This window comes from Arvicola amphibius, chromosome 4 (assembly GCF_903992535.2).
Source record: "Arvicola amphibius chromosome 4, mArvAmp1.2, whole genome shotgun sequence".
Classification (NCBI taxonomy): domain Eukaryota; kingdom Metazoa; phylum Chordata; class Mammalia; order Rodentia; family Cricetidae; genus Arvicola; species Arvicola amphibius.
The window spans coordinates 18,440,520-18,466,256 of record NC_052050.1 but is presented as its reverse complement, the minus strand read 5'-3'; the positions used below and the strand labels follow the sequence as shown (position 1 = coordinate 18,466,256).

The 25,737-nt window shown below is 52.0% G+C and overlaps 1 protein-coding gene across 2 annotated transcripts; it reads right to left on the bottom strand.

Annotated features, from left to right (window-relative positions):
* Nucleotides 1-754: 754 nt before the first annotated feature.
* On the bottom strand, nt 755-24,991 carry Plcd3 (phospholipase C delta 3). 2 transcript variants are annotated; one of them, XM_038327270.1, is made up of 15 exons: nt 24,740-24,991; nt 13,073-13,234; nt 12,758-12,986; nt 11,826-11,955; nt 7,938-8,166; nt 7,468-7,669; nt 7,220-7,364; nt 6,441-6,593; nt 4,603-4,746; nt 4,329-4,479; nt 3,494-3,610; nt 2,071-2,237; nt 1,704-1,839; nt 1,479-1,628; nt 755-1,409 (listed from the first exon to the last, which is right to left on the bottom strand). In XM_038327270.1, exons 1-15 carry the CDS (start codon nt 24,888-24,890, stop codon nt 1,309-1,311), a joined length of 2,367 nt encoding a protein of 788 aa, XP_038183198.1. In that variant the 5' UTR covers nt 24,891-24,991; the 3' UTR covers nt 755-1,308. The 2 variants fall into 2 exon arrangements, with proteins under 2 accessions (XP_038183198.1, XP_038183199.1); XM_038327271.1 differs by lacking the exon at nt 755-1,409 and having other exon boundaries at nt 1,487-1,628; nt 2,040-2,237.
* Nucleotides 24,992-25,737: the final 746 nt, after the last annotated feature.

Below are 25,737 nucleotides of genomic sequence, written 5' to 3'. Positions count from 1 at the left end.
GGGCTTGTGTTCTGCCTGCATTGCCCATCTTCCCTAGGCCGCTCCAGATCCTGATCATTTTTTTTAACATGTAGTAAATCCATCCATCAGAGAAGCAAAGCCCTTCCAAAGAAACAGAGAGCAAAGAGAAGCCAGCACTTCCTGGTTTGGGCCTTGAGGTGGCAGGAACGGTGTCCTAGCCTCAAGCTTTGGTTTCTATAGGACTTGGAGCCAATGCAAGGCCAGCCTAGCCCCACCCCCACCTTGCCCATGGCTAATACTGCTGCCCTATGGAATCTAAAACGCCATAACCTAAGTCCCTTTAAGGTTCCTTCCTGACAGGTTGGAGCCCATGATTCTCTGAGTGACACTTTCCCCGAGTCACAGAGGCAGGCAGCACCCTGGTATTCATCTCCTCTAGGGCTGCCTGTCACTGGAATGTGCCCTGCTGGACTTGCTCCCTCCCCATTTAAGGAGAAGGGAACTTAGGAATTGGCACCAGCTTTAAGCCAAAGGCCGTGGCACCTCCTGTAGCCACCCCTGGCTGTCTTGGACAAAACCCAGATCGCACTGGGAGAAGAGACTTCAGCAGCTCTCGCTCCAGCTCTGCCCATGGCCTGGGGAATACAGTGAGAAGGTACACTTTTTCTTTATTTTTTGTTTTGGGGGGAGGGGCGTGGGTTTGAGACAGGGTTTCTCTGTGTAGTTTTATAGCCTGTCCTGGAACTCACTCTGTCAACCAGGCTGGCCTCAAACTCACAGAGATCCACCTGTCTCTGCCTCCCAAGTGCTAGGATTAAAGGCGTGCGCCACCACCGCCCGGCCCTTTTCCGTTATTTTTAAAAACAGTTTCTCTTCTGCCCTCTCCAGGGCTCTTCTGTGATCCAAGTTACAAACATACTGCCAGTTTTTCCCCAGGGTTCATCCGCTCCCTGCCTGATGATGGGAAGGGAAAGAAACCAGGAAGCTGAAGGGGAAGGAGGCTCTTGGGTCCCACTCATGTCCTGAAAGGAGGCAACGTGGGTTGCTACGTTCTTTTTAGGGAAGGAGGCTAAGATGGCCTTGCTGGGGGCAGAGGGCCAGGTGTCCTGCTCCTTGACTTGGCCGGAACACTTGAAGGTCCCAGGGTTGGAGGCTCCTGCAGTCCAGTAGGCCACTGGACAAGATGCCAATTATGGTCCTGTCTCTCATCGAGGGACCAAACAGCAGCTCTCGGCATCCAGGTGTACTCAGCACCTGGTGACCGGGACAGGTGGCATGTCCCGGACTCCCATGGTCCCTTGCTCCAGAGAGGGCTCTGTGCCATGATGCCAGCATCCACTGATCCCGTCAGGGAGGCCCTCGAGAGTTCTGAATGCAGATGTGGACAAAGAGCGTGGCTGGGGACAGCGAGGCGCCATCCTTGGAGAGCAGGTGGATGTGGCGGTACCCTGTGAGGAAGGCAGCCACGGTCAGAAGCTGGAGCCCCGCCCACTCATTCCCTCATGCCCACCACCTACCTTGCTTCAGGCTGTTGAGAGGCAGTGTGAACTGGCCCACAAAATCATTGGGTGAGGTGGTGTCATAGTCCTCAACCACAAACCGCACCAGCACCAGCTCTGGGACCCGGAGTTGGAACTGCAGACTCTGCTCCCAGCAGGGGTTGAAGCCTAGGGGACAGGTGTGGTAGTTGGGGTTCACTGGCCCCAGAGCCTGCCCCGCCCTCCCACCAGCCCCTCGCTCACCATTGTTGAGCACATAGTCAGTCTCCTTGTGGGCACAGTCGGCGGGCACCCCATGGATCTCCACGCGCACCAGAGGATCCACGATGGAGCTGGGCTTCTCTGCATTCAGCTTGGGCAGCTGTTGTGCTGTTAGCACCTATAGGAGGGGGAGAGGGTGGGTTCTACTGGGCCCCCCTGGGGCCATACCCACCCTTGCCCCTCTGGAACTCTAAGCCCTGTGTCCTCAAACATTGTCTCTCCTGTACAAATGCACACGTGGGCTGCCTCACGCCAGGCCCGTTCCTGACCTCCCTTGTCTCTCTTTCCCTCAGACCGGTACCTCCCCAGAGCCTTAACCTGAGGTGGAGGCGTGGACCAGGCTGCTGACCTGGACTGTCAGAGTAGTTCTAGGGGGTCCAGGGCACTCAGGGTCAAAGGTGGTGTCGCGCTGCCTCAGGTGTGCAGGCTTCAGGACATAGCCACACTGCCCGTTTATGAGGAAGCGCCCTGTGTTGAGGTCCATCTCGTAGCCTGGAGTCTGGAAGTTCAGAGCCACTGTGGAGTAGACGACATGGTTGGACAGATGATTCTTGGCAGCTCTCTCTCCTCGGCAGATTCGGGAACGAGCAAGCTGGACAGAGGGTCCAGCATCCAACCCTCTAGTTACTAACGTTCTGTCCCTGTCGGGACCTACTGAGGAGGGACCATGCGTTCACCTTCTCCAAGGTGGGGTTGAGGTGGGGTGTGCTAACAAAGGCCCCTGCTGTCAGAGCCAAGGTCTGAAAACAGAACACATACTTCCAGAAAGAACATGATCTCCTTGGGCAGGGCTCAGTGTCCCCTAGAGCCCATCTTTATCAGTATTGACTTAGCAGAACTGTCAAGTAAGTGTGTGCGTGTGTGTGTGTGTGTGTGTGTGTGTGTGTGTGTGTTAAGGGCACATGGAAATAAAGATTTTAAATTCCTTTCTTGCTAGTTTGGTTTTTTTAAATACAGTCTTACAACCTTATGACCCTGGTTGGCCTAAACTACCTCTGTAACAAAGCTGGCCTTGAATTCATAATTTTCTTGCCTCAGCTTCCTGAGTGCTGGGATCACAGGCATGCGCCACCACGTCCGGCTCATGTCTTTATCTCTACCCTCGTAAAGACGTAAAAAAAGGCGGAGAGCAGTAAAATAGCCAGTGCTGACCCATAGCCTGCACACACACGCATGCACGCGTGCACACTGGGCAGCATACGAAAATAGTAACTTTCTTTTATGTATTTTGAAACTCATGTAACCCAGGCTGGCCACAGACACATGAAGTAGCCATGGGCCAAGGATGACCATGAACTACTACCCCTCCTCTCCCTGCCTCCCAAACACCAGGATTACAGATTACAGGCGTGTGCCTCATACAGAAGTGTAACTCTTGGCCTAGCGATGTGGTGCATGCTTCTAATCTCATCGTTCAGGAGGCGGGGGCAAGTGGATCTCTAAAGCCAGTGTGAGCTCTAGGACAGTCACTCACACACACACACACACACACACCAAAAAAAAAAAAAAAAAAAAAAAAGGAAAAGAAAAAAATGTAAGTTGCCGAGCCTGGTGTACACCTTTAACCCCAACCCTGGGGAGGCTGAGGCAGGCGGATTTGAGGCCAGTCAGAGCTGTATAGTGAGATCCTGTCTCAACAAACAAACATACATTTCAGAGCCCTTTAAACACCAATGCACTTAGTGTCTTCTAGAAAGCTGTGTGGCTGCTCACTGCTGAGTGCCCATCCCCGCCCAGAATTCCCAGAATTCCCTGTTTATAGCCCCGCTCACCCAACTGACAGCCCGAGTTCCACATCTCTTGGGGGTTATAGTTGGCTGAGTTCATCCGCAGCCCCATCGGGTACACTCGGGTCAGTTGCTGAGTGTTGAGCCTGACAAAGCTGTTCCCTAGGGCAGAGTTGGGGCCAGGATTGTGATAGGACCCAGGCTTCTGTCCCTGGTCCAGTTCCAGGGTACCCAACCCCCTTCACCTCAGCTCCTCCCTCTCTTCTGACCTAGGGTGAAAGGCACAGAAGAGGTTGCTGAGGACCAGAGAGGGGCAGGGACACCTGGCAGCCATACAGTTTGACACCTGCATCACCCATGGCCACACTCTTGACTCCCCACACTGAACACCTGGCCCTAGGCTGCCAGTCCAGGTCACTCATCCTGCCCACGCCCCCAGCTGTGCCTTGGGTTGCTGGAACTCCTGCCATGGTCGTGATGCCTCTGGGCCTTCGTATAACCTGTTCCTCCTAATTAGAGACCTTTCTCCCTTCTGCTTCCTCCTTCCTCTCGAGTGACATCTTCTCAGGCTCAGACCTCTGGGCTATGCCAGCCCCTGCCACTAGCCTGACTGGTTAGCCAATGCCTTGACCATCACTATGTGATGAGTGCAGTGAAGGCAGCCGCCTCAAGCCTCTCCCATTTGTGGCTTCTCCACTCACCCTCAGCATGGAGCTAGGCCACCATTCTCCTAGCAGAATCTTTCCTGGTCCCCCTGATGTCCTTAGGTTCCCTGAAAGCCCCCTCAATCTTCAGAACAACCTCAGGATCCCCATCCAGCCCCCAAGCCCACAGGGTTCCATGCCCTCCTGTCCCCAGATACCCACTCTCTGGTTCCTACCTGCCTCCCGGGTAAACTTCCTGGCCTTGCGCTCGCCGAGGGAGCCAACCTTGCAGGGTTGACGTGGGCCAGGCCTGGGGTCCAGGGTCCGCAGGCGGGCGGCACAGCAATACACAGCCAGTGCTGAGAGCTCCGGGGAGACCTGCTTGGCCTGGGAAAGCAGCCGCAGTGAAGAGCACCTGGCCCAAGGCTCCTGCTCCCACCTGCTTTCCCAGCCTTCCCCACCCCCAGCCCTGCAATAGACCCCAGACCACGGCCCAGGGGAAGCACTCACCCGCCTGCTCTGCTCTGCAGCCTCCAAAGCCTCTTCTGACTCCTCTTCCTCCTCATCCTCATCCTCCCTGTCTGACAACACCCGGCCATCTTCGTGCCGAGCTGGCAGCTTCTTCCCTTTCACCAAGACCCGGCCCTTCAGCTGCTGTAAAGGCCAAGGCGGACAAGTGAAGCCACCACCATGACAGTGGCTGGTAGACAAGGGGGCAGGAGAGACGGGAGAGTGTTCCTAAGAGGAAAACATGATCCCACCACAAGTCACTGATGAAGGGTGGCGAAAAGGGTACCGTTTGTCAGAATGCCACATTAGCAGCCCTTACACTGCTCAGAGGCAGCTTGGGATCTAAAGGGAAGGAACTCTCTTCCAGAATGATCTTTCTCTGTTTGTTTTGTTGCTTTCTCTTTTAAGACGGGGTTTCTCTGTGTAGCCCTTGGCTATCCTGGAACCTGCTCTGTAGCCCAGGCTGGCCCCGAACTCGCAGGGATCTGCTTGTCTCTGCCTCTCGAGTGCTGGGATTAAAGGTATGCGCCACCACCACCCAGTTCAGAAAGACCTTTCCTGGAAGGAATGACTGAGGCATGTATAATCACACGACCATTTTGTATAAGTTTTTTGTTTGTTTTTGAAGCAGTCTTACATAGCCTAGGCTGGCCTCAAGTGCAATATTAGAAAGATAACTTTGAATTTCTGATCTTCCTGCCTTCGCCTCCTCTGTGCTAGGATTATAGGCGTGTGCCACTATTCCTCATTTTTCTAGCCTCTATCTCTTGATTCTTCTGTCTCAGCAAAGACAAGTGCCCCAACAACCTGGCCAGCTTGGGCCAAAGAATAGCCAGTCATGGCTGGGAATATAGATCAGTTGTTAGAGTTCTTGCCTGTCATGCACAAAGTCCTGGCCTCTACCTGGGCACTATAAAAACACTCCTGTAATCCCAGCTCTGAGACAGAAGCAAAAGGATCAGAAGTTCAAGATCATCCTTGGCTACATAAAGAGTTGGAGGCCAACCTGGGCTATATGAGACCCTGTCTCAAAATAATGGCAACAGTAAAACAACCAAGCAAATAAATGAGAAAATCTTTGTGAACATAGGTGTGTATATATGGAAAAGTTCACACACATAAACACTGGAAGAGCCAGGGCAGTGGTGGTGCATGCCTTTAATCCCAGCACCTGGGAGGCAGGGACAGGTGGATCTCTGTGAGTTTGAGACCAGCCTGGCCTACAGAGCGGGTTCCAGAACAGGCTCCAAAGCTACAGAGAAACCCTGTCTCAAAAAACAAAACAAACAAACAAACAAAACAACAACTAGAAGATGGTTACTTCTAATGAGACAGAGTAGAATAAATGTGAGAAGCAAGCCCCCCCCCCCCCTTTCAGGACTAAGGACTAATCCAAGGCCTCATGTACACGGACGGGGTAACTGCTGGGTTGCTGAGCCTGGACGGGGTAACTGCTGGGTTGCTGAGCCTCACAGTCCTAGCCCTACTTATCTGATGCGGTGGCATCTGGCAAGAGCAGATGGCTGGGAAGGGAGATCTAGGGGGAAGGAATGTCAACTCAGGCCATGGAGTGGAAGAGGTTGGGCCTACAAGTCCCTGCAAGAAGGGACACAGGCAGAGTAAGACACAGTAAGTGGATGGGCTGGGGCCAGTCAAGGGATGAGGAACTAAATGGCAGCCAAAAGAACAGCTGGGTGGCGGATGTGAGCTTTGCTGAGCAGGAAATGGTTCTGGCAGAAAGAGGTAAGGGGTCCCGAGCCAGAGGGGGGACATGAGTGACAGGGGTGGGTCACAGTCAGACTGACCCACCTCCCAAGCTGCGGGTCTGGGAGCATCACCTCAGGAGACGGCAGCTCCTCGGGGTTCTGGGAGTCCAAGGCCTGTGTCACCAGCATGTCTCCCAGGATGTTTCGAAGGTGGCGGGCCATGACAGCCTGCTGTTCCAGCCCACAGTGGTTCTCAAGGGACAGGATAACAGGATATGGGGAGAACTGTTGGGAGGTGGGGGAAGAAGACAGGCAACGGCTCAGCATCACCCTGTGCCGGTCCCGCGCCTTCACACAGTGTGTCTCTCAAGACAGGTGGGCAAAGGCAGGGCTGTGGAAAACCCACCCTAGGGGACCACGTCTGTAGGACATGAGACATTCTGGCACCAAGGTATGTGTGGAAATGCTAGAGGTCAGGTTTGGGGGTCTCTGGGAAAGCGTGGACTGTTGGGGGATGGAGGGCAGCTTCACCAATGACTCGTTTATAAATGCTCATTGGGTTTTAGATTGGCCATGTCAGCGACGTTACAGATGCTGTCATTAGTGAGGTTGTGTACCCTGATGGCTGCAAAGCGTATGGGCTTGAGCTGTGCTCTCAGAAGTCACAACTCAGTTAGCCTCCCCTAAGCCCCAAGGTTTTCTTCTGGAAACTTGGTGATGCCGGAACATTTGTTAGTCGCGAGGATGTGAGGAGAGAGCGATTCCGGTTTATTTTACTCTCTGGGCCTCTTATTCCCGCAGCACTTGGTGAATGAATGATGCTCCAGGAAGGACATCTGGCTCTGGGAGGGAGAAGAGATCACTAGGAAGTGATCCGATCCAGGGCTGGGCATGAGGTCCCAGGGGCTTACCTTGAAAGCATGGTCGTGCACGACTTGGATCACATCTCGAAAGAGGATCTTGGTGGTGAGCGTGTGGCCATGATAGATGATGGGTTCACCTCCCGGGCCCTCCCAGCAGTCAAGTTCCACACAGCGGCATCCCTGGGCAAAGGCCCTACAGTTGACAGACAGATGGACGGGCAAAGTGTGGGTGTGCCACAGGCCTAGCCAGGGAGTGCAGAGGAGAGAGCCCCCTGCTCTCACCCTCACCGTTGTACCTAATGTAGGCCTCAGTGCTGCTGGGCCCTCCAATCTGAGAGTCGGTCAGGTAGGTGTTGTGAGAGGAGGAGATGAAGTAGTGGGCTAGGGGCTGGCTCATGTCCTGGAACACACACGTGTGGGCCATGTTCAGGGCAGCCCCCTCAGGCGACAACAGATACATGATGAAGCCATCCAGCGTCATGAGCTCATGCTGCTTGGCTATGGGGAAGAGAAGGAGAGAGGGTGGGGCTATCGGGGGCGGGGTTACATGTCCAGATTCTAGTAGCCCCCATGGCTGCTGGTTGACTCTATGCACCATCTAATCCTCCACAGAACCCTGAGGGGCAGGCATACTACAGTGCCATTTTACAGGTAGAGAATGTAGAGCCTGGAAGAGGCGAGGGGACCTGCCGGGGACAGGCAGTGACGGCAGAACTTGCCGGCTAGAAATCCGGAGCTGCTTGAGATCAAGGCTATGCTCACCTACCTGTCTCATTGAGCTCATAGGTCTGGATAAGTTTCCGGGCACAGGCCAGGGTGGCACCATCCTCGCCCTGGTCTTCCAGGAACTCCAGCAGCTCGGAGGTGCTCAGCACGCGGTCCTCACCCGAGTATCGGTGGAAGATCTCCTCCAGTTCAGGCCGTTTCAGCAGCCTCCGTAGGAATGCCTCGATCTCGGCCCCCTCCAGACGCTCGTTGTTGGAGTGGTCACACTCCTGGGGAATAGGGAGGTGGGGCTCAGCGGAGGGGACACTCTTGAGAACGTGTCATAATTAGTGACACACTCCACGATCATAATGGCTGGAAAAGCAGCAACTACGATTTCCCAATACTCCAGTTCCTTAAGCCCACAGTCCTGAGTGAACTTCAGGGCTATAGAGTCTCAGGATTCACACCTGTCCATTTGCACCATGGCCTACCCCGAGGATCAAGATCAGGACTTGGGGTGCACAGTCCACCTCCCAATGTACTTACTGTCCTCATAAGACACCTACTCAGTGAGCTGAAGTGAACGAAAGGAATTCTCAGAGTAGCCGGCTGGGCCTGTACACGGGCATCTAGGCTCCCTTGTCTTTGCAGGGCACAGGCTGGTCACACTCAGCATCCATACATGTCTCTGCCACGTCACCCAATCAATGTGCACCCCAGAGCTCCCACACAGGCACAAGAGGTGGAGGGGAGGAGACTTGTGTACACTGTGCACGCGAGTGTGTTTGCCTGTGCTCCCATGTGCAAGCACACAGTCACATGGACAAGTGGTGCCCTGATGGAGGAGAGTTATCTGTCTATGTTTCAACGTGGGGCTAAATCCACTTAAAAACCTTGCCCACTTGGGATCGAAAAGAAAGTTCTCTGAGACCATGCCAATGGCTCACTGCTCCCTGCCTGCACCTGGGCAGATGGCGGAATCAGGCTTAGGCGAGCGGGACAGCATTTGCGGATTCCTGCCGCCATAGAGAGAGAGGTTTTTCAGACTGCACAGTGCTCTGCGTGTCAGATTTGATTGTAACTTGGATGAAAAGAGTTTCTGTGCTGCACGCTCAGTCTCAGAATTAAACTGCTGAGTGCGGCTCCAATGTCGACTGCTGTGTGCCTGGAACTGTGTGCGGCCCAGGGGCACCAAATGACTGAGGCAGGAGCGGCTTTGGCTCTGCTCCGCCATGCTGAATTGTGCTGACCTCAGGCAGAAACTATCGTAATTACCATGATAACAGCACAGTTAAGGTTTAGACTTGGCTATAAACAGGCAGTACCGTATTATTTTAAGAAGTGGTTAACCTTTTAAGAAATGCTCCTGGATAGTAAAAAATTACAGATTCACAATAGGACAGATTCAGACATATAAGACCCCCATATGGGTCACAATGTTGGATGACTGTACGTAGGCTTGAGAGAAAAAAAAAAATAAATATATAGAGAATAAAGTTAATGCCTTAAAAAAGGGGTAAAGTCTTTAAAGAGACAGAATAAAATAAAGTGATAGAGTAAAAATAAGCCACGTAAAAATGGAAAATTCACAGAGAGTCTGGATTATGTATTTTGTTGTGTTTTCTTTGATTTTTTTGACTGTAAAGGAGCTAAGTACAGAGAGACATTTCATTATATGGGCTGCCAGGCTAGACCAAAATGGACATTTTAATGGTATGACTTCAGGATTTGGATCTAAAAACATGATGCTTTGGAAAAGAGTTTCTTCTTTTGTTTTCACAGAGGACGAGACTCTGTGGATTGCTTCTATCCCAATATGGTATGATAGACCACGCCCTCCTGAAAGGTTGCTGTGAACATCTTCAAAAAATTACTTCACTCAACTGCCAACTGAGAGGAACCTAGCACACAGGTTACACCATGAAAGACCTAAATAACAGCGCCCCCATTCAGCAGGAAGCAGTTTGGAGAGAAAAAACTGCGCCCATTTTCCCAAATATTGCTTATAAATGTTCTTTTACATTTAAAGGGGGAGATGATATAGATATGAATTTGCATTGGTATAGATTTTAAGGTCAATTTTGTTATATGTATATGTATTTCTGATCTTGATTAAGCTATTGTGATTGTAGTTCATTTTAAAAACTGTAATGTATAATTAGGAAATATAGGTTGTTAATGGATAATCATTGATAATTGTTAAGCTTGTAGTCATGTTATTAGATTTTCTAGATATGTAGAGATATATTTCAGTTAGATAGACATTCTTCATATCTTTCAAAGACTGTAGAATATGGCATTTAATGTTTTAATAACTTAGGGTTTTTCATGACAATGAGACACGTCTGCTCCTGGCAGCACCAATCTACTTCGAGAGGAAGATGGGCATCGAAGAGGCTACTTATGGAGTTTGTTAGCCATTTGGGCAAGAAACTGCTCTTGGCTGGACTGTTCCATAATCTGGACACAAAAAACCCGCAGAGAGAGAGGACTGCTGAACTTGCCTAAAGGTGAGATGATCTTTCGGGGTTCCTGATTCGTGAAAGAGTCTGCGAGACGTTCTGCAGGACACAGCAGAAAGTGATTGAACTGTCTTTGGAATTTCCTGCTTCATGGAAATGTCTGCTGGGTACTTATGGGCCTGTAGGCTGAAGATGGATGCCCCAACGGTACAGAGGAACTTTGGGTGACTGTCCAGGCAGTGAGACGTCTCTGTCATTTCTAGAGTTTGAAAGTTGCATATGACTTGTTTACTTAGGTGATATTATATCCTTCTGGAGTCTTTGATGGAGTTGAAGAATAAATAGATAGTTATAGCTTTCCTTAGTTATGATAAAAGATAAAATAGATTTAAATATTGTAACTGTAATACTTGCTTGATAACTGTTTTGTTATATGTAATTTTGCTATGTTAAAGTTAAAGCCTTTCTTTTTTATTTAAACAGAAAAAGGGGAAATGATGGAGGAGAGTTATCTGTCTATGTTTCTTTCATTGGTTAATTAATAAAGAAAACTGCCTTGGCCCTTTAAGAGACAGAGAGTTAGGTAGGTGGAGTAGACAGAACAGAATTGTGGGAACAAGGAAGTAGAGTTGGAGAGACGCTTCAGGCAGTCGCGTGGTGAGGCTCCATGCTGCTCCTCTCCGAGATGGACGCAGGTTAAGATCTCTCCTGGTAAGCCACAACTCGTGGTGCTACCCAAATTACTAAATATGGGTTAAAGGAAGATGTGAGAATTAACTAATAAGAGGCTACAGATAATGGGCCAGGCAGTGTTTAAAAGAATACAGTTTCCGTGTAATTATTTCGGGTGTAAAGCTAGCCGGCGACTGGGCGGCGGGAACGCAGCCCGCCGCTTCACACTACAGTGCCCTGCAGCTCAGCCTGGGCTCTGAAGCTGTCACCCTACCTCTGAGCACTGCCTAGAGGAGTCACATAAAGTTCTGGTTCTCTCGCTCCAGGGAATGGGAAAGGTTTTTTGCCTCCAGAGTACTAGGATTAAAGGTGTGCACCACCACACCTAGCCGGAAAAGCCTAATTAACTAGGCTCAGGTGTTGCTCTTTTTTTTTTGTTTTGTTTTGTTGTTGTTGTTTTTGAGACAGGGTTTCTCAGTAGTTATGGAGCCTGTCCTGGAACTCGCTCGGTAGACTAGAGTGGCCTTGAACTCAGAGACCCACCTGAAGTGCTGGGATTAAAGGCACGCGCCACCACGGGCTGGAAGTGTTGCCTTTCTGTATGGAGAGGTGGCTCCCTACAAAAAAGCTGGAAAGGTAGCTGATGTTGTTTATCAGAAATCCCAACTATTCCAGGAACTGAGACTGAAGGATCACAAGTTCAAAGCTAGCGTGGGCTACATAGTGAGATCCTGTCTTAAAAAACCCTGGCTAGAGCTAATGTTCCAGATGCTGGGGTGGAAAAGGGGTGCGGGGGAGGCGCCTGAATTCACCTTGAAGAGGCGGTAGGCATACATGTCATTCATGTCCACGTTCACCATCCTCAGCAGGCTCTTCATCTCCTTGAAGCTCATTTTACTGTCCTGGTCGGAGTCAGCCCGGTGTAGATAGGACCATATCCAGGTGTGCGTGCTCAGGAAATACCAACGATAAAGTAGGCCCCCTAGCCAGCACTAATAGGTTGTCAATACCTTGATGGAGGAGAGTTATCTGTCTATGTTTCTTTCATTGGTTAATTAATAAAGAAAACTGCCTTGGCCCTTTAAGAGACAGAAAATTAGGTAGGTGGAGTAGACAGAACAGAATTGTGGGAACAAGGAAGTAGAGTTGGGGAGACGCTTCAGGCATTTGCCATAGGAGTCTCCATGCTGCTCCTCTCCGAGATGGACGCAGGTTAAGATCTCTCCTGCTAAGCCACACCTCGTGGTGCTACCCAGATTACTAAATATGGGTTAAAGAAAGATGTGAGAATTAACCAATAAGAGGCTGAAACTATGGGCCAGGCAGTGTTTTAAAAGAATACAGTTTCTGTGTAATTATTTCGGGTGTAAAGCTAGCCGGTGGCCGGGTGGCGGGACGCAGCCCCGCTCGTTTTCACACTACAATACCTAGTTCGGGGTCCCCAATATTAGGGACTGTACTTCCGTCTTGGCCCCGGGATGTGTGTGTGTGTGTGTGTGTGTGTGTGTGTGTGTGTGTGTAGGGGGGATTCCAAGGGCACAAGTGCCACATCTTCATAAGGCACAGTTTCCCAAATTAGGAGGTCCTCCCTGGAGTGGGCGTGGTGCTTTTCTCCAATAAGGGCTTAGGTCAACCAGAGTGAGCCTTCATCCCCATTTCAGAGCACCGGGAACTGTCTCAGCCTATGCTCCTTAGACCAGGAACTCTCCTAGGACAGGTCCTCCCTCCCAGCCCAGCAGGATATTGGTCTAGCCGCTCCCGCTGGCTCATGGCATCCAGGCGCTCCCGCAGCTTGGCCAGGCCTCGCACCCAGCGCTGCGCCTCCTCCGCAGTGGGCGCCGCCAGGTCCAGGTTCTTGCGGCGGCCCTTAAAGGCGATGGTGAGGCAGCGCGCAGGCGCGTAGGCGCCCCCGAAGCGCCGCAAGCCCTCCGACTGATGGCCCTCCCGGACCGCCTCGATGTGCTGCACGAAGACTATAATCGAGACAGGGTCAGATAGCGGCCACGGCGCCTGCTGCTGTCCCCACCGCCCTGCCCCGCGCCACCCCCGACCCACTCACAGATGTGCTGCGAAGGCGCGTGCGGGATGCGCCGCTGGAACCACACGCTCAGGCCGTCTTCCTGCAGCCGGTACAGTCGCTCCTTGTGCCACGTGCGTGAGCGGATTTTGAGGAGCCGGGAACCCCGCAGCATGGCTTGGATATCCTCATCCTCCGTCAGGCCTGCAGGGAAATCGGGGTTGTTGGGTCTGGCCCTGCAAGGGAGCGTCCCTGTCCAGCAGTCCCTTGCACTGTCCCCCAGCTGATGGAGGATGGGGGAAATGGGAGGCCTTTTGCGAGCTTAGCCACAGCCAGGCCTCTGCACCCTCTCATTGTAACAAACCACATCACCACTGTCACTTGCTTGAAGCTTTGCAGCCCCAAACACCCTTTCCAGGCTGGCCAGTAAGAGATTCCCGCTACTGGTTTCCGCAGTTCCCAAGCACAGTGCCTGGGACTCGGGTCTCACTCCAGATTATCCTCTCTTCCAGCCACCTCCACTAAAAGCTCTAGGGCCGGTGAGGTGTGTTAGTGTGTAAAGATGTTTGCCCTGCAAGCCTGGCAACCTGAGTTTTATTCCTGAGACCCACCCACAGGGTGGAAGTAGAGGACCGGACCAACTCCAGTCAATTGTCTTCTGAGCTCCTCTCTCTCTCTCTCTCTCTCTCTCTCTCTCTCTCTCTCTCTCTCTCTCTCCTCTCTCTCTCCTCTCTCTCCCTCTCTCTCTCTCCTAGAATTGGCTACCAACAACCGCTTCCTTGATGTGAAACTTGCAGCCATCAGGAAGTCCTCTTCCCACTATTATCTAACCTAAATCTAGCTGCAACCCAAGCTCCTCTCCTCCACCTTCCCAGAGTCACTGGAAGGGGTGGGGCACTCTGCCTCCAGAGCATCAGGCCAAGGACTCCAGAAGTCCTGTGGGGCTGATCTCCAGTCTCCTGGGCCACTGCACTTCAGGGCCCTTTTGCAGGGTCCATCTTTCTCTTCCTGCTTCCCCAAGCACCCTGGGTAGTGGAAGGAAAGAGACGACAGAATTTACATCCAAGGCACTGTGGAACAAAGTTCCTACCCGTCACCTCCCAGTTACTCACGTGAAACTGCTCTGAGCCTTTGTTCTCCAGAAAAAAAAAAAAAAAAATGGAGACTACATAAATGCCTGCCCGCTGCACAATCCTACACTTCCGAGTTACTATAGCCTGCCCACACCTGCCCTGAAGGGTTCAGCCCAAGCCAGCTCAGAGCCTCCGAAAGCTCAGACACCAAAGGGTCACCAGCTGGGACAGCAGAAGAGGGAACCAGACTCTTTGGAGAGCCTCGCCCTTCAGCTGGAGGGGACAGCCAGAGTTTCCAGAGGCCAGGAATTTGTGTCTGGATGGGAAGCGACCACATTTTTTAATGCTGGCAACTAACTCAAATTGAAAAAGCAAAAAACCAAAACCACTGTGAGGCAAACAACAATAAGTCTCCCTCCTTCTTCCTTTTTTCTGTCTTCCTTTTTTTTTGTTGTTTTTTTTTTTGTTTTTTGATTTTTGTTTTTTGAGACAGGGTTTCTCTGTATAGCATTGCCTGTCCGGGACCTCTCTCTGTAGACCAGGCTGTCCTTGAACCCACAGAGATCCACTAGCCTCTGCCTCCTGAGTGCTGAGATTAAAGGTGTGCGCCATCACACGTGGCTCTATTTTGTTTGTGTGTATGTGCAGTGTGTTTGTGCACGTGTGTTTGTACACTTGTGTAACAAGTGCTGGGGGGACCCAGAAGAGGAAACTGGTTTCTCCAGAGCTGGAGGACGGCTGTCAGTCACTATGCCCAGCCACCGGGAACTGAACTGGAGTGAAAAGCAGTCTGTACTCTTAACCACCTCTCTGGCTGCAACATCCCCCCACCCAGCCCCAATTCTATTTTCTTTGAGACAGGGTCTACTCTGCAGTTCAGGCTGCCTTGAACTTCATTTGGTAGTCCACGATGGTCTCAAATTATGTGATCATGACTGAAATTCAAATTATGTCAATCCTCCTGCCTCAGCCACTGGAGTGCTGTCATCACAGGTGTGAGCTACAGCACCCAAACCTTATCTTTTATTCCAATGCTCCTGCTTGCCCAACTCTGACCTGAGTCTGCCCGCTCCCCCCCGCCCCCCGACTTTGTAGTGAGGGTCCTTTCCTGCTTCTCTTCCTCTTCTAGCTGAGTTCAAAGACAAGCTCAGCCACCACCTCCTCCAGGAAGCCTTCCTGATTTACCCTCACATTGGCGGGTTTTCCCTCCCTGAACACCAAAAGGCACTTTCTTCTTTTTAAAAAGTTGAGCATGGTGGCTCACACCTGTAATCTCTTAGCATTCAGGAGGCCAAGGCAAGGAGACTGCTCTTAGTTCAAGGCCTGCTTGGGTTACAGAGCGAGTTCTAGGCCGGCCTAAGCTACAGAAGGAAACTCTGTTTTAAGAATAAATGCAAGGAGCTGGAGCGAGGGCCCAGCGATGAAGAGCACTTCCGGTTTCCCAGAAGACCCACACTGGTTTCCAGCACCCACCTAGGGCAGCTCTGGGCTCATTAACGCCAGCTCCAAAGGGTTGAGGCTCTCGTGTCATATACAGACACTCACACACATACACATAATTAATAAAATAAATCTTAAAAACAATCTCAGCACTCAGGAGCCAGAAGCAAGCGGATCTCTTAGTCTGAGACCTGGTCTGGTCAAATTCCAAGTCATTGGTACCTACATAGTGAGACCCTGCTTTGTTTTGATTGTTTGTTTTTCAAAGGAGAGGAGTCAAAGAAGCAAAAAATAAAAAGGGTGTGTCCCAAACATGTAAACCCCAAATCCCCAAAATCACACCACTTGGTGTGTCAAGGCAGGAGGAATGTGAGTTCCAAACAAACAAACAAAAAGCCAGCAAAGGCTGGGACACGGCTCAGCTGAAAGAGCACTCGTCGCTCGAGCACGAGGAACTGAGTTCGAATTGCCAGAACCCACGTAAAAGCTCCATATGGCCATGCAGGCCTGTAATCTCAGCGCAGCTGTGGGAGACAGAGGGAGAAAGAGCACTCTGGCTTGTTGGCCACAATCCAGGCACCCGGTTCTGAGAGATAACCTGTCTCAAGGAGATAAAGAGTGATAGAGAACACGCAATCCTCTCCTCCGGCCTTTGTGTGTGTGCATGCATGTGTGAGCCTTTGTGCCTCTCTTTGTGTACACACACACACACACCACTACCACACCACACCACACTACCACCAGCACTGACAAAATGCTATACTGAATCTCAGGAGTCTTTAATAGGCACCAGAGCAGAATGAACTCTTATCTCCCAGAGCCTGGCTCCAACTAATATTTACAGACAGACTCCACAGCCAAAGCAGATGGGCAGGCTCAGTGCTTAGAATTCTACTCAGCCCTGTCATATCTTTCCTGACTTCAGAGCCGATGACGCCTTGGGGTCTGGGTTCTTAGCCCTAGCTGTGTATCGGATTCTCCTGGGGCAAGAGATGCCCACTCAACAGGCATGGGCTGGCACTCGGGCATCTGTATTTTAAAATTGTACTTTACGGCTTTCTAGCAGAGGGCATGATCACACGTGCAAAAGTGCTTACGTGTGTGCAAGTGTGTGTGCATCGGCTAAGCAGCCAACCCCAAGCAGTCCTGGCTCTGCCTCCTCAATGCTGGGAAAATAGGTGTGTGCCACCGCTCCTTTCTTTTTATGTGGGTTTCGGGGATGGAACTCAGCCCTCTCGCTTGCAAGGCAAGCACTTTGTTGACTGAGCCCCTGAATTTACCTTACAGCTTGAAGGTTTTCAGGGGCAGGAGAGGTAACCTGCCCTCCTTAGGGTTCCCAGGGGCCTCTCAGGCTGGGGAGGACTAAGACCTTCAGTCACAATCCTCCCCGTGCCTCTGGTCAGGACAGGGGCTGGCGCCCTACTAGGTCAAGTGATCCCCAGGCTCACCCCCTTCCCCTGCCCCCTGTCATATTCACCCAGGCCCTCTGAATTATCTGATTCAGAGAGACAACAAGAGGAGGGTGGGGCATGCAGGGAACCAGTGGTGCCACCAGGCCTGGGACCAAAGCTAGCCAGGCTCACCCTTCCTTCACCTCCTCAGCCTGGAAAGGTTCCTCAGCTGAGGTCACCTCCCCTAACTGGGCCAGTCCTCTGATGCCAAGCCTGTGGGGGATGGGGAGGGGACTGGTGAGTGACTAAGCCCAGAAATGGAGGTGAGTCACAGTGGCTCTGCTTTGTCCCCAGCCTTCTGTAAACAGGCCATTAAAATTGAGACTGGCAGTCTGAAAGCCCGACAGCCCCTTCTGGAGCAGGTTTCCACAATGACAGACCCCTCCCCACTCCTGTCCTTACTCCCGGGATCTCTAGAGTCTGTTGGGAGGGGTAACACGGTAGGCTACCTACTCAAGTGGCTTTGGCCTCTAACCACACTTACCCCTCAACCACATACCTATAGAAAAGCCAACCAGAGACAGGAATGGTGGCTCACACCAGAAACCTCAGCTTTTGAGAGGAGTGCCAAGTTTGAGGCCAGCCTAGCCTAGGCTACGGTCTTACCTAAAAAGACCCTCTCGGGGGGCTGGAGAGATGGCTCAGAGGTTAAGAGCATTGCCTGCTCTTCCAAAGGTCCTGAGTTCAATTCCCAGCAACCACATGGTGGCTCACAATCATCTGTAAATGGGGTCTGGTGCCCTCTTCTGACCTGCAGGCATACACACAGAATATTGTATACATAATAAACAAATAAATAAATAAATAACCCTCTCCCAACCAAAAGAAAGAAGGGAAGGAAGGAAGGAAGGAAGGAAGGAAGGAAGGAAGGAAGGAAGAAGGGAGGGAGGAAGGAAGGGAAGGAAGGAAGGAAGGAAAGGAAGGAATGTCAAACAGAGTACAGAGAGAGGGTCTATAACCAAGCTGGGCCAGGGGCTGGTCCCAGGCAGGTACTCCTAAGCCATGAGCAGAGAGAAAGAGAAGGTCTTGGGGTATCAGCAGGGTCAACAAAGGTAAGGGCAAGACCTGGGGCAGTGATTGCTGGCTTTCCACCCAGCCACCCGGAAACATATGTAAATCCAGCCAGACCCAAGCCCACAGATGTCTCATTCATGACAAGTTCTGAGCAGGTGCACAGGCCTCCCACATCCTACTGTGTCTGTGGGTTTTCTACCTGACCCTGGGCTAGGGCCACAGCCTCTCTCAACTGTGTGGGAGGGGCAACCGTCAGGAAATCACAACAGGAAAAAATGAGGGTGGAGAGCCAGAGGTGGAAGCCAAGAGTTCATCAGAGATGAATGGAGAAGCCAAACATGGAACAGATACAAGGGAGAGCCAAGCCTTCAGGGGGCGGAAGCAGGGGATAACCTGGGCTAAATAGCAAGACTAGCTCTAAAATAATTAATAGTAATAATAACAGTAATAAAAATAACAATAATAAGAGTGACATCTGCTACCCCTGACACATGCCATATCATGAGCCTTGAACAATAAATGAAAGAAGTGGGGTCCCTGAGTGACACAGGTCTTATGAACGAACTCCTTCAAGACATACAGAATAGACAACCTCGTGGACAGAAAGCCGATCACGATGGGGAGGGGGGGGAGAAATAGGGAGTTGCTGCCTAAGGGTTACATGGTGTGTTTGTGGGGCTAGATTGCAGCTGCACAGCAAGGGAGCAGAAATGCCAGGGGCCAAGCACTTAGAAGTTGGCCTCAAACCTGCTACATTGCCAAGATGACCTTCAACTCCTGATCCTCCTGCCTCTGCCTCCAAAGTGCTAGGATTATATTATATATTGATATAGGCCTCGAGTTTCGCTTTTTGGTTTGGCTTTGTTGTGTTGTTTTGAGAAATGTCCTTCACTTCCTGGCCCCGGCTGGCCCTGAACTTTTGCCTCAGCCCCTCACAGCTTGAAATTAAAAGCGTGTCCTCCAGCTAGGTTCTGTCTCTGTCTCTCTGTTTCTCTTGCTTCCTCCCTCTCTCCCTGTATCCCTCCCTTCCTCTTCAAGCCCAGGGCTTCAGGCATAATGCCTCTGTGCCACTGAGTTAGAGTCCCGAGCCTAGAACAACCAGTTTTATTACACACACAATCACAGGTTTTTGAAATAAGATCTGTCTAGTCACAGGCTAGCCTCAACTCACAATTCTCCTGCCTCAGCTCTCCAGTGTTGGGATTATAAATATTCGCTACTTGACTGGGTCCTGATTATTCAATTTGAATAAAATACCAAAAATTACTGTAGTCTCCCCTCCCCAGAAACAGAAGCCCATATACCCGGCTGGCCTCAAACTCACAGCAATCCTGCAAGGCCAGCCTTTGTGTGTTGTGGTTGCAGGGCATGCTACACCTGGTGCATCCGAATTATCCCAAATGTGCATTATCACCTCAAAGCCAAGTCACACAGTGGCCAGCCAAGAGGCGGAGCTGGGGGACTCTAAGAAGAACGAGCAAAACTTACAGCACTCTGGCTGTTCAGAAAATGAGGGAACTGAGACCTGGCTCTGTGGGACTGAGTGGGAGCCCAGAAGGAAAAGGATCTACCGTCCTCGGGCCAGTGGCGTCTAAGCCAGGACTGAGTTGCCTCTGGCCTGGTGCAGTATCCCCATCTGGGACGCAGACACTGTCCCTGAGCTGGGCTCATCTGGGTTCCAAAGGGTCCACCCAGACACAGGAATGAGGAAAGGACACACGTGCACACCTAGACATGCACCTGGACCAGGGCCTTTGGGGGTGGGGGTGGGGCTTGTGCAGTTCTGTCTGGGAAGCTGTGGTGGGAGGCAGTCCAGTCTCACTGAAGCTCAGAGGAGGCTAACTATACATGGTCAAGACAGTGTGGACGCCCAAGGCAGGGGCTGGGTAGTGGGCAGAGGCCGGGGTAGGCTGGTGAAGAAGGGCTGTGAGGTTCTGAGCATTTAACAGAGGGGTGTGTGCAGAGTAGCGTGTGAATATAATGGGAGAGGATGTGTGCTTGTGTGTTCGTCCAGACCGGAGGCTGGGGTGGGAGGAAGGTGGGTCAGCCTGGGAAAGAAAACAGGCAGTGTGTGTGTGTGTGTGTGTGTGTGTGTGTGTGTGTGTGAGAGAGAGAGAGAGAGAGAGAGAGAGAGAGAGAGAAAGAGAGAGAGAGAGAGAGCCTGGGAAAGAAAACAGGCAGTGTGTGTGTGTGTGTGTGTGTGTGTGTGTGTGTGTGTGTACACTACTGCCCTGTCAGTCAGGAAATGCACACAGGGCTCTGTCAGGAATGTGAGACATGCAGGAACAGGGTAGTCAACTGCTCCTGCCAAAGTGTGTGTGAGGGGAGTGGGAGGCAGCAGCATTTCCTAATGGCTGGGTCCATGCAGTGCTGGAAAAGACACACAACACAACAGCCATGTTTCCAGTGGCCTTCCAGCCCCACTGTCCCAGGTACCAAGCATGTCCCCCTTGTTCTAGCTGACCATCACACGGAGGCCAGAGGGAGGGAGTGCTCTCTATAGCATTCCTGGAAAAATCAAGAAAAGCAGGAAGTGTAGGCAGGGCTTCCCCCAGAGGCCTGTAGGCCAGGGAGTTGAGGGTGTGGCGCCTTCTGGGCTTGGCTGGGCCAGAACAAGGCGTGAACAGGGTCAAGGGATGATGATGGGGGGAGGGGGAGGCTACAAGGCTGCCCTGCCCTCTCCGCCACCCAATCCAGGCTCCTGCTAGGTCTAAGGTCCCTTGAAGTCCCCCTCCTGCCGGCTCCACTTCAGATCAGCCCAACTCACCCTGCAGGGAACATCCCGGACAGGCCATAGGGAAAGCCCCTCACCCAGGAGAGCTTGTTGGAGTGAGGCAAGCAGGGAGGGTGAGCGCAAGGTTGTGCCTACTCAGCCCTCGGTTCACTGAGAGGATTAGGGGTCTGGGCGGAGCCTGAGCTCACAGGCACAAGCAGGCTGCTGAGAAAGCAATTGCTGGGGAAAAAAACATAAAACAAAGCAACACAAAATTGGAGGGGATCCTTTACAGGTGAATTTAGGATAACGACAGATACCGCTTTAGTGTAAGCGTGTCCCATGGGGCTGGGGATGCTGGTCAGTGCTGACCCAGCATGCTCAAGACCCTGGGTTCCATCCCCAGTACCAGACCAAAAACAATTACAGATAGCCACGGGTTTACAACTTACACACACGTTCTAGAGGTGGGAGATACATACGCATGTCTGAAATTATTCTTTGTCCACAAAACATTCAATTTAAGCATCCTGCCAAGCACTGGCAGCACACACCTCTACTCCCAGCACTAGGGAGACAGAGGCAGGAGGATCTCTGAATTTGAGACCAGCTTGTTCTACAGAGCGAGCTCCAGGACAGCCAAGACTATACAGAGAAACCCCATCTCAAAAACAACAACAACAACAATAACAAAAAGAAAACAAAAACAAAAAAAGCAGGCAGTGGTGGCACATGCCTTTAATCCCAGCACTGGGCAGGCAGATCTCTGTGAGTTTGAGGCCAACCTGGTCTACAAATCTAGTTCCAGGATTGACTCCAAAGCTACAAAGAAACCCTGTCTCGAAAAACAAAACAAAACAAACAACAACAACAAGAAAAAACATTAAAAAAAAACCCAAAATACCTAAAAAAAATAAAAATAAAATACCTAAAACCAAATCAAACCAATCTAGCATCTTGTATTTCATTGGCAGCCCTGAGAGGCCATCTCTGAGGAATAGCAGTTCCTCTCAGATGAACATCTCTTTCATCTGTGTTTAGAGCCTAGACTCCGGACCATACTGCATGGATTTGAATCTCTCTGCCACTTTTAGCTTTTGAGACAAAGCCTCGATGCATAGCCTTTTCTGGTCTGGAACTCAATATGTATGCCAGGCTGGATTCTCCATCTCTCCAGAGCTGGGATTCCAGGCATGGGTCACCTTCTAGCTTTGATCTAGCCTCTCTGGGCCTGTTACCTCCTGGTAAACTGAGGCTCAGGGTACCACCTGTCTCACATGACTGTGAGCGCTAAATGAGATGGTACATGCAACAGGATGGTATGAAGGTGTCAGCGCTCATTAACTATGCTAATAAAGTGTGTCCTTGGAACCTTGACTGTGGGTGGCAGGCAGCCAGGGTTCCTTAATGGCTGCCTGGCGGGGGTTTTACCCTGCCATCTCCTGTCTCTCTGTCACTAAGGAGGACACTTGTTCCAGGAATGACAGAACTAAGCAGGATTAAGTCTGAGGCAAGCTCGGTGGGCAGTAATGTTCAGGCACAGCCCAGCACTGCAAATGGCCCCCACTCAACCACTCTCCTCCCCTGCCCTTGGCCTCATTCCCCCCGACTGTGGCTTCACAGGCCTTTTCCTCCCGCGGGCCCCTTTGAGATACTCCCTGTTCCAGTTCCTTGACCTGAAATAAGATCTGTTTTCTCTTAGCCTGATAGGGGATGATGAGGGTCATCTGGGGAGGGGCAGATGGGGATGGAAGGTACCTTGGGGACAGGCCTGGGCTTTAGCCATTTGGGGGTCATGGGGCTGGGCCATAGGCCCACTGAGTTTGTTGCTGCCTTATCCAAGGGCTCAGCATGGAGATCAGCATTGCTTGGGGGGAGGTGGCATTTCCTATACACGGGAATTCCTTTCTCTATGGTCACTCAGCAATCACTCAACAGGACAGAACCAGCCAGTGGTAGGAAGGGCACAGAAGATGTTCTGATACGCACATAGTTCCACAATGAACTACCCAGAGCCATGCTCAGCTGACTCGTGCCAGACTGGGCTCTCCTATAATTATGTGCCTACGAATCTCCTTCTTGTACACTACGTGCCTCTAGGGCAAGCCTCTGTCACCCTGCTTTGCAGCCTCAGCCTCTGGCCTAGGACCATGGCCACTGATGGGGTTCAGCAAATGGGCACAGGAGGAAAGGATAGCTGGTGTGTGGGAACTTTGTCTCTGTCTCCAGCAGCATCCATAACTCCTAGGGGGCCATTGGCTCAGGCTGCTTCTCCTGAGAGCCCTATCCTGCCTCAGTGGCAGGTGGCCTCACTCGACCAACTCCTTTCCACAAACCACGAGGCCACAGAATAGTGCTCGCTTCCCAGAGACTCCTGATTTCATATTAGGGAGCCATCCCCGTCTCCTCTTGGTGGCCCTGGATCCTCCTTCCCACACCTCTCCTGCCCGAACCCCAACACCTCTTCCCAAGATACTCCTCTGCCTCCTTTCAAACAGCCCTCCTTTCGCCCCCATCTTGATCACCCCACTGTCTGTCCATCCACTCCTTTAACTCAGCTACATTTCTTGCCAGGGGCCTTTCTGGGACCCTTACTGCCATGCAAACAGAGCCTATCACTCTACAGAGAGGGACCCCAGGGGTCCTTCTGACTCTCTCCTATCTACATGAGCATCCTTTAAGTTCTGGGGTCCAGTGTTTCCTCTCTGTCTCCCCAACATCACAATCGCTTTCCCCCCTCCTCAAAGCCCATCTTCTGACTCCTTTACTTTGTCATTTAGCTCTCTGAGGGCAGGACTGTGTCTACTTTGTTGGGTCTATAAATATTGATCTTTTGAATGACTGCCTGGAGGGCGGGGCAAAAAGATCTGCCTTAGGCACAGAGCGGCATCTGAAACGTTCAGGTGGAATGAGGAAGAGGAGGGGGCGGCTGTGGAGGGGAGCCAAGGCTGGCATTTGGGACCCCTGAATTCTGTGTGGAGGTTGGCAGTCCCAACAAAGCACTTTAGTTTTCAGCACTTTACAGTTTATGAAGGGCTTTCACTTCTGTCCCTTGTTCAAGCCCCACAAGTCCCATTTTGCCCAGACTCTGAGCAAGTCAGTTGTGATGGTACAGTCTGAGTGACCTAGACAAAATCCTTTGACGTCTGAGTCAGTTTCCTCCTCTGCGAAATGGGGACTAGGCCACCTACCTCAGGAAGGTGAGTGATACACCTACAACCACCACAGCCCTGGGCTGACTCCAGGGCTTCTCGAGAACCAGTGACTGACTTCACTGACTTCTGAAGCAGGAACCTGGGCTTTCTCAGACCATTCTCCCAGCCACGCCAGGGCTTTGTGGCTGCTCTGGCAGAGAGATCCTGAGGGCTACAAGGCTGGCTTGAGAGTCTAGAGTCTTCCAGAGGCCTTCTGTAAACAGTTCCTGGGGCCAAGAGCAGCAGGTGCTCTGAGACGCCCACTAGGGAGGGAAGTAAGCACACCTCAAATTTTTAATGAATTTTTTGAGACAGCGCTCTCAAATCCCAAGTTGGGATGTGTGTATTAACTAACCTACCCTGTAGGGGAGAACGACCTTGAACTGTTGATCCATTTACTTCCACCTCTCCAATGCTGGGAGTTTGCCAACAGCAAGTTGATGAGATGCTAGGAATGTGACACTGGGGATCGAACCTACAGTTAAGCAAAGTACTCTATTTGAGCTACAATCCCAACCTAAACTAACTCCAAGCTTTTATCTCTCCCTCCTTTCTCCAGTTCCTGCGACCCTATCGATGCCCCTAGCCCAAATTCTCACTCCAGCACGGCCTGGCGGGAGCCTCCTGGTGAGACTGAACATCCAAGCCTTCTGGCACAGCCTGGGAATCTGGTGACCCCCAGGTGTGACCCCCATCTGGAAGAGTATTGATGCTCCCCACGCCACGCACCCTCGGGAAGCCCGTTGGCCTGTACACCCGCTCCTTCCAGGTTGTCCCTGGAGACAGTTCGTGCCCACCCGGACCCATCCTTGCGTGTCACTGACCCATCTTCTTCAGTGCCCGGAGCCCAGGCCTCTTGGTGCCGCTGTCCGGTGACGCGGGCGAGGGCGGGAGCGCGAGGGGAGCTGAGACCTGGGCGGACACCCTGGGCTCCTCGGGAGAGCGACGGCATCTTCTCCAGCTGCGGCACAGCATGGTCTTGGAGGGCCCGGGGCTGGCCCGGGATCTGTGCGCGAGGACAGGTCAACCGGCCACAGCTTGCGCCCAGCCCGCGCCCAGTGCGCGGTCCCGAGCGAAGAAACTTAGCGGCGCCGTGAGAGTCGGGAGGAGGAGACCACGGGAGGAGGGAAAGAGGGAGGGACGAGGTGGAGGTGGGCGGAGCGAGGCTAGGAGTGGGCGGTGCGAGGCGCCTGCGGGACCCCCAGGCCGGAGCCGTTCGTTCCCGAGTCTACGCGTTCGCCTCTGCTAGTGAGTCCGTCTTTCCATTTTCAGAGACCCCCCACCCGGATCTCCTCCACATCAGTGGCCAGAGTCCCTGTAAGAGGGATTGAATACCCTAGGAGAGGACTGTCCTCCCGCACAGACACGTTTTTTCTGGGGACTCTGACCCTGCTTCATCCACTTTTGCCGGGTCCTTCGGGAGCCAGACAGGCTCGTGCTGGACTAAAGGGTCCTTGGGGTGGGGGAAGCCCATCGAACTCCAGAACAGAGCTGTGCAGGGATGGGGGCGGGATGCTGAGGCAGTGACGTCATGGATTAACCTCCCATCTCCGAGCCAGTAGCCACCCCTTAGTGGTGGATGTCTTGAAGCTAACTGGTCTGAAGACTGATCTGCGACTAAGTTTAGAGTCCCAAAATCTGGTTCTGGGGTTCAAAGCTTAAGAGGCTTGGTACACCATAGCGACACTCCGTCCTTGGTCAAGTGATCTGCACCGCACTCTGAGAAGGTGTTGGTGACGTCAGCCCAAGGAAAACCTTCTTTTATGGGAGCCGAGTAGTGTTAGGTGTACACTTGTGAATGCGAAGGGTGGGCTGTCCAGGT